The 9123-nt window shown below is 39.3% G+C and overlaps 1 protein-coding gene across 1 annotated transcript in view; it reads right to left on the bottom strand.

The window, feature by feature from the left end:
• LOC103374069 (acyl-coenzyme A thioesterase 4-like) overlaps positions 1 to 4242 on the bottom strand; it is a 51075-nt gene extending 46833 nt beyond the window's left edge. Inside the window, exons 1-5 of the mRNA XM_008304098.1 lie at positions 4191 to 4242; positions 3316 to 3517; positions 3121 to 3220; positions 2850 to 3040; positions 1725 to 1894 (exon numbers count right to left, since the gene is read on the bottom strand). Of these exons, the coding sequence (XP_008302320.1) occupies positions 1725 to 1894; positions 2850 to 3040; positions 3121 to 3220; positions 3316 to 3511 (657 nt within the window). The 5' untranslated portion in view covers positions 3512 to 3517; positions 4191 to 4242. The remainder of the gene's footprint in view (positions 1 to 1724; positions 1895 to 2849; positions 3041 to 3120; positions 3221 to 3315; positions 3518 to 4190) is intronic.
• Positions 4243 to 9123: the final 4881 nt, after the last annotated feature.

Raw genomic sequence — 9123 nt, forward strand, 5'->3', positions numbered from 1 at the left:
TTTAGGGAGGGCACATGCCCAGAGCTCTGTAAATTGGGAGTGGACACTTTTCAGTGCCCGATGTGCCACAAGGCAGGGCCATACCATGCCCTAATTTCCCACTTACAAGGCCACCAGAAATCTGTTGTTAAATATGGAGGTAAGTTCAGCCACAGATATTGATAAAAATTTTGTTAATACCAATGCCATTATCGATTCCCCTTACTGATCTGATTCTTTGTCAATTATGTTATCGATTTATGATCAGTAGGCTATTCTATGTGGGGAAACTTAACTGTTCTATTATTGTCACTGTTAATCTTTTGACTTGCTATATACTTGCTATTTTCTTCCATTTTGTCTCATCAGTGAGAAACAGAGCTCTGCAGTCCGAGGACTTGTGTACTACTTTATTGACAACAAAACAATAAAAGCTGTTGCTGGCTGTTTCATGTCTGATTTTTTTCTAAAATAAAACTTTTAAACTTTTGCGTTTTAAGGTACACATTTTGAAGATGGGTGTATGGTCATTTATTTTACTAGTCTTGTGAATTGTATACTTAATTCAAAAATATTGTAGCCTACTTAGTTCTAAATAAATACATTTTATTTGTGTCAACGGGCCAGCGATCTTTTGTGTTAACCCATAAGAAATCATCACCTTTGAGTGATATTTATGGCATGTGTGTGAGGACTGTGATTTTATGTGTAGGGTTTTGGTTATGTCTGTTTTGGTGCTGTGGTGGGCGTGTGTGTGTTTTTCCTTCTCTTGCAGTCTGGGCGGAGCCAATCCAAGGAGAACGCTCTGGCGCTGGCAGCTGTAGGTCATCAGCTCATCAGCCGCTCGTCCTTCAAATAGGAGCGGCTCACAGGACTCCAGCGCCAGAGGATTGTGATTTACCCACTGTGGTACAGTCCGGCCGCTTAGTACACAGCGTTGAGCTAAGCTTTGATAGTTTTCGAGTTTCATTAGTATCATGCGTTTTGTTGTTTTTCTCTGTGCCTCCAGCGTTTTCTCCAGGCTCCTGCTTCAGTGTTTTTCCCTGGCACGCCTGCCGAGTCTCTTCCACGAGAACCTTCAGCCACGAGCACCATCACGGGTAGATTCACGGAGTGCACACCACCACGGGTAAACGGACTTCTTCACGAGCCCCTGAGCACCCAATTCCCCTCACGACGTCCTCCCTGCACCTCGGCACCGACGGCCACCTACCCGGATTCCCCCCACCACGACTGGAACCCCTCCACAGGACCCCGCACCTGGTTCCCCTCCTCTGAAACCCTCACTGTGTAAATAAACCACGTTCCTGTAACCTGTTTTCCTTTGCCTCCCTCCTTCGTTTGGGTTCACCATCTGAGCTCTTGAGCGTTGGTCGTCACAATGTGATGTAGTAGGCCAAGCTGTGACACTGTGGCTCTAGGTGTAAGCAACCTATTTTAATTGAAATAACTGGTACTANCAGGGCTATACGTAGAGACAGACAACCAAGCACACTCACATTCACACCTACGGACAATGTAGAACCACCAATTAACTTCAACATGTTTTTGGACTTGAGGGAGAAAGCCGGAGAACCCAGAGTGAACCTATGCTGCATGGGGAGAACATGGAAACTCCACGCAAAAAGATCCCAGTATCCAGGCTAAACTGTGCAGGAACTTCCAGGCTACAAGCATGAATATCGTAGATTTTACTTTTATCTGCTGCTTTCTGGTGACCAAAATATTAAGTTAATCAGATTTACCTCAAAGTACCGGTTGTCCACCACCTTTCCTGTTTCCATGGTGATTTTATTTGTGAGGTAGTCAAGGGCCAGAGAGGCGAAGCCGTGGGAGGCCAGCAGAGCTGCACGATACTCCACCAACAGCCCTCCTCCCCCCCACAGGTCCAAGAGGCCGGGGAAAGGTCCAGGTCCTTTAGATAGATCAAAACCAAAAAACATTCAATCATTTCATTACATGTTAGTATTTTTTTGCTATGATTTTGTAACTACAAACTGCTTTTAATGGAAAGCTTTTTGAGTGTTTACTAAATATCTGTTTGCTTAAATATTCAAACAGCACATGCTAGGTACGGCTTAAGGGCCTTTTCACACCTGAAATTCCAAACCAATGTCCATGTTGTTGTTGCATTGTCTACATCTTTACAGTGTAATAATGTAACTGCACTCAAGAACTTTACCTAACATACCTACAACTTGTCATCTGGCAATGATTGTTTTGTAGACAAGTGCTTAGAATGAAAGGAACTTCGTCCTTCTCTTGGTCAATATGCTGCTTTTTGAAATGGCATTTGCAGCTTTGTATACGGCTGGTGAAGTGTCTTCATCTTCAGTTGGCATTGCTCCCCTGTCCTCCCCAAGTTTCTCTCCTTCTCTCTCATCCTTTCAAAAATACTTGAAGTTCTTCCCAGTAGTCTGGTAATGATGCCGTTGCGCCATATTTCAATTAAAAACCTTATCTTTTCCCTTTGTACTATGGCAGCTTATTTTTCCTTTTCCTGTTCTGACAATAGCCTGATATAATTTCCTGTAATTGGCTACAATGTCAAAACCATCCGAAAATGTTTTTACACTAGGAACACTGAACCATGGTTTAGGTTGATCCAGATTGAGATAGACCATTAACTTGTACCAAAGTTGTTAAGCCTAGGTTTCTCGCTTGTAATTTTGGTTTTGCGCAAACTCAAAAGTCAAAAAGCCCACACCAAATAAGTTAGGTGGGAACAGGCCCAAAGACTCTTCCTATATCTCCTTGTCTCTACTCACTGCATTGGCTCCCTGATGCACCTCACATCCAGTTCAAGCCCCCAGTGCTGTTCAAAGTTACACCCACAGAACATCTCCCTCTAGATGTTCTTCTGGTCCTACCTGTGGGCAGGAAGAGGGTTGCAGTGAGTCCGCAATCTGTGATCGGAACTCTACGGACGCCAGGTGCCATGTACCAGCGCTCTATCAACACACTGGCCAGTGGCACCTGATTCACAAAGCCGTCTGTCTGGTGACCCTGGTACACTGATATTGTGACCTCCATGGGAGTCTCAACATTCTTCTTCCTCATCCTGAGAGACGATGGGAGAATCAGCTCTGATACTGACAATGAATTCTGTGTTGATTGGCATCATCTTCACAGCTGGCCTACCTGAGCCCAGGTTTGCTACCTGGAACTGGTCTGAGGCTCCACAGTAGACCCATGGCTTCAACCCCAGAAAAAGTTCCACCCAGACTGGCATCCTGTGAAACTGTAAAGTACAAAGCACAAACTTTTTTGATACCTGCAAACATTTCTAAATGAATTTCCCTGAATTTTCCACATCTAAGTACTAGACCAATCTACCGTTCACAGTCCCACTGGCATTGGCTGTGTAGTGACCAAATGCTTCCCAGCTGTTTCCGTCTTCGCACTGGTGGAGGGCATGGACAGTCAGCTGGAAACCAGGGGGGACCTTCTGTACCAGGACAATGAATTTTTCATCCATGAGTCCTCTGGATGGATGGACTGACAACTTCACACAACAGTTCTTTCTGTCCATCCTGAACTGAAAAGACAAATAAAAGACTGAGAGAAAAATACATTGAAAAATGGACTTCTACTACTTCTGAAAACTGCTGGTTAGTTTTGATTGTACTTCACTCTCAATCTTTTTATGTGAGTCTTTACCATTGCCTTGTGTTTTCTTATAGCTTGTCCTAATGCGTTCTACGCCTTATATAGTGCAATTCAAAGTCCATTTACATTCCATTGTTGTGCTCTACAAACAAATTTGCCTTGTCTTGAACTATAAAGCACCTTATATCCTCATAATTTAGCAGGTTTTGTACAAAATCCGTTGGTACAACTACTTTATCAATAGAGTCACACTTGTGGCATAAAAGTAGATTAAAGTACAAATACCTCAGATTTCTGATGCTAGCATAAACGTGCTTACACATTCCACAAACCCGCCCTGTGTTGTGTAAAGTCCACTCAGTTACTTTAGGTGTGTACAGGGCGCAAGTTCAAGGTGAGTGTACTTTAACCGGACATTGTCATTTACGGCCAAATATGTTATCTACAACAATTCAAGTAATAACAACAGCCTTAACCTGATACAAGCTACTGTTCAACTTTGCTCTTGCATTTACAGACAGAGAATGCTCGCTACTGTGGCGCACATGGTTTAAAGCTCTAGACACACGCATGAATATATGCTCATGCCACAAGTTTCTTACCTTTTTAAAAGACGACTTATTGTAGCCTACGAGCAGATCTCAGAGCTACTAGCTTCAGGGTTGTTGGTTCTTGGTGGACTTTGGTTTGTAAAGTGTCTCTTCTTTTACTCAACTCACTAAAGACTCTGGAACAAAAGCTGTGACAGAATCTGTGTGACTCTACAACCGCAGACTTTACGGAGCTTCACTCCAACTGTCCGACCAACACTCGGCAGCTCGTCAGAGGCTTCAGTCTCCTCCCAGAGACGATGCTCTGCCCGGCCACAAGATGGTGCCGTCGAGCCGCTCAAACTCCACAATGAGAAAGTGTGGTGCAGCCGGAGGAGCTGGTAATAAAATACTGCTAGCAGAGTAAATGATCAAACCTTCAAAATACATTCCGCCTCCACTCAAATAGGAGTTTAGTCAGTCGTCTCCTGAATGTCTGACCTTCGCTGCGCAGAAAAATATATGCTATGCACCAGAGGTATGTACCCCAACAGACCAGCCAACCAGCCAGTCCGCTCTAGTGTACTGTACTTACAGAGCAAAGTCCTTCTTCCGGCCTGTTGCATTGTGGGTAAAACCTAATTTGTAAACTGCAGATCTCTATGGAACTAAAACAAGAGGGTATTAGTTGTCGTTGAAAAAAATGTAATTGAAAAATAAATAAATAAAAATGTGAAGATTGTTTCAATGACATTTTTTTTCAATGACTTTATTTTATTTTATTTTTTTTGTGACAACTGATACTGTCTCTGTTTTAGCTCCATAGTTCTCAGTTTTGAGACTTTGGTCTATTTTACTTCCTTAACATTTCTTCTTTTACACAAGTGGAAAGAAAACATCCAAAATACACTTTTTATCTTTGATATATCTTCTACAAATAAAAATTAAGATATTGCGGGAAACTTGTAATCTAAAAAAAAAATAAAATAAAAATCTCTTAATCTAAGAATATAACTGAGGAAGTTTTACAGTGATATCAAACACTCGCTTTGTTTTGTTGTGTTTGTTTTGTCCATTAATGGTAGTTTCCAAAATGTATGGAATGAATGGAATGTTGCACTTCATGCTTTAAAAGGCCATTTTCTCAAAATATATATATTTTTTCTCCTCTACTGAGCAAGATATTGCTTGTTGCACTGACATACACTACACTTTCCAGTTTTACTCCTGTCTATATTCTGAATGTTTTAACAGAGGAGTTTCTTCATATATCACTCACATCCAGATTTATATTTCTAAGGTGATTAAAAAGAAAAATCCCCAATCCCCTTAGACTCTAAAATGTCAGCAAAAAAAAAAATTGTGTTTACAATCCTGTTCTGTTGTACACAAATTAGCACATATTTAGACAATAATACCTAATTGTGAACTCAAACATAAGATTTCAGAAAATGTGGAACACAAAAAGCAATTGCCTTAATCCACGTAATCACATGGTAACAACTATTCGTAAAACGTGTTACCCTATCCACCTGTAGTGCCTCCCCTTAAAATGAAAAAATCCATCTTAAGTGTGACAGTTTTAGTGCAACGTTGAATTGATGCAGTTTCTTTTGATGTCAACTGAATTTTAAAATATTTCTAAAATGCCTCTAATTTTTACTTAAAGCTGTTCTGACTCATTGGATGTTTCTGTTGTCACTCGTTGAAACACATACATTTGTTTTGTATGAAGAAGACACTATAAATAAAGTTACCTTATCAGCACCATAACCCTAATACATGTAATGGACTTTATGCAAAACCTACTTTACATATAACTTGTATGTTGCCACTTCTGGATAAAGTCCATTTACATATTGGAGTTCTTTTTAGTGGAAATACAAAAAAACAAACATAAAACACTGTAATGTTTGTTGATTTAATTACGCTAAATCTGCCACATTTTTCCCCCCACTTCTAAAGCCATAACAGGCTGACAAACCCACTGTAAAACAAATATATACAAATTATGCTATGATTACAATTTTTACAACAATTGGCCATAACTGGACCTCCTTCGTCCGTTATTTTTCACTGTGCTCACTGTTTGGGTCTTACTTAAATATCTTTTCTATATTATATATTCACCATGTATTTGTTATTATCAGAGTAAAACCTCTTCTTATTGGAAAATCTATAATGTTGAAATTGAGAGTACTAACATGCTCATACAAATATTACATGCTTTGCAAATAACATTCAAATTACTTGATAAAACAAAAGCAAATGAGAAGTGAAAACTGACATAATGGGAGAAATGGGATATACAGCGGGGAAAATAAGTATTGAACACGTCAACATTTCTCTCAAAAAACATATTTCTAATCGAGCTATTGAATGAAATTTTCACCAGATGTCGGCATCTACCCAAGTAATGCTCACATACAAAGAAATCCAAACATTTATGTCCATAAATTAAGTTATGTGTAATAAAGTGAAATGGCACAGGGAATAAGTATTGAACACGCTTACTGAAATTTATTTAATACTTAGTGCAAAAACCTTTGTTGGTGATTACAGCCTCAAGACGCCTCCTGTATGGAGNCGAGAGCGGCTATTAGTGGTACTATTATTTAATACCAAGTTTTGGTAATTTAACCTTTAAATTGCTGTGTCATTTTGATCTGTTCTAAATATCTGAATGACACTGAGTGCACACTGTAGTCTAATTGCAGCTCAAATAAAGCAGCTACAGTTTCACTTTGAGACATGCTTTTGGCTATTTTTTCTTTTCTTAGAAAAGCAAAGTCTATGCTTTAATAGTATGAGGCTTTTGATAAAGCCATCTTAAACAAATGTGCCCATGCAAATAAGGTATTTCTAAAGAAGTTTAGGAGGAGAGATGGTATCGGTATTGGCAGATACTCAAAGTTGAAGTATCGGTATCGGTATCGTAAATCAAAAAGGTATCAGTCCATCCCTAGTATAGATAATGGATGGATCTTTGTATTTGCTCACCCCTTTTTCTTAATAAGAATCGTTGGTTTTAGTTGGCCAAGTTGGTTTTCACATACAAGGAATTTGACTTGGTGTTTTAGTGTCTAACAGTAACCTGTAGATTTAAATAAGTGTTACCAGTCAGCAGGCAGTAAGTGTTACAAGACAAAAATAAAAAGAAGCAGTGTTACAGACCAAATTAACAGTAAGTGTAATAAAGGGATTATGAGTCACAAAAAGTAGTTGAAATACTTTGAGTAAAGATGAAACAGAGCACACTAAGGCAGCCATGCTTGGTGCCATCCTAAAGGTTCATGATTTAATAACAGCAGCACTGGACCTGTGTAAACTACGCCAGTTTGTTCAGACTGTATTTGTGGTGAAGCGATATCACATGTGCAGTATAAATGAGACCTGTCTCCAAAAATCACTTTTCTATATAACTAACCTGCTTTTTCAATATGTTTTGATGGAAATGTCTTTTGTTCTTGATTATGGTTGGTTGTGATGTGTCACAAATACATTTCTCATAAAAAACATCATTACCATTCATTGTATTGCTGTCCAGCTATCAAGAGTAGTCCTTTACCCCAACTTGCATTATTTTTCTTAGTAATTTTGGTGTCTTGAAAATAAAAGTTTAGTTGAAAAATTGTGATGCCATGCAGGACAAAACGTAACTGAGAATGCAGTTTAGTTGTTCAGGAACATCATTTTCAGGGGATAGGGTTGTAAAGCTTTACATTTCAACACTTTCATTCAATCCAGAGTTTACCTCTGGTCTTTTAGATGAATAAGCTCACATGCAACATGCAGTTTGTGCTGAAAGATGGGTCATAAATACCTTCACTATTGTGAAAGTTCATCCAGTACAAAGAGAGACCCAGATTGTGTTTAGCCGAGCTTGGCATATAGACAAGAAACATGGGGAAATTGCTAGCTCAGCTATTCAGCAGAGAAGAAATACACTTTTACAACTGTATCTGTCAACAGGAACAGAGTCTACAATGGTTGAATTTACTGATTTGATAATACACCTATTACCTGCTTGCCAACCTAGATATTTAGAGAAAGAATGAACTGAAGGAACAAAGAAGCACAAACTGTGACTAACCAGAAAACCTGTGATAACTGTGATGAATGTGTGCCATGTCTCTGTCAATCATCCTCATTTATTTTAGCAGTTTAATGATGATGAATGACCGGCAGCCTCCTGGATGATACAGAGCTAATCATGCTAATACAAACTCGGCCTGAAAAAAACATATTGAGGAGTGTTAAGAGGTCAAAGGTCAGCTGTCCCCAACACAGTGAGAAATGCCTTTACCCATGCCCCCCTGGCTCCACACACACACACACACACACACCAGCACAACAAGCACATTAAAGGGCTGACAACAGAGACACGGTAAAGGGTAGCAGACAGAAAGACTCAGCTGCTTTAAAATAAATTCATACATTTAATATTCATGGCGGTCGCACATCATTGTCTCCTTATGCAGATGGGTGGGTGGGTGTGTGGGTGGTTGGGGGTCTCATTCAAGACAAAAGGACACAAAGGACCAAACATCTGTTACCATCAGGGCTGATGTAATGTGACACATGAAGAAAATCAGTTACAGTGAGGAAGTTTTATGGAAGCTGGAAGCTACAAGCATACTGTATACTAAAGACAGACCACAAAGTGCTTTTAAAGTAAAATTTTAATATTGGTTTGCAACAAGGAAATCTCTAATTTGTTCTTATACAATATTCTATATAATTTTAAGATTTGGATCACTCAGGCAGACAAACCAAGACTTAAATCATTTCTTAAATACAACGGGGTGTAAAATGACTTGAAAAATGATAGCTAATTTATTTTGAAAGCATATGAGGTTGCAACACAATCTCACACCATAATGATAATGTCCACAGCATAAAAATTAGTTACTATTGCAGTAAAGGCTCTAGAATCCTAAGATTCATACATGTTTTTGGTCTGTTCTTTTCTGCTGGCCTGTTGAGCATCATGGAATTCATGAGT

Source organism: Stegastes partitus, unplaced genomic scaffold (assembly GCF_000690725.1).
Source record: "Stegastes partitus isolate 25-593 unplaced genomic scaffold, Stegastes_partitus-1.0.2 Scaffold2133, whole genome shotgun sequence".
Lineage (NCBI taxonomy): Eukaryota > Metazoa > Chordata > Actinopteri > Pomacentridae > Stegastes > Stegastes partitus.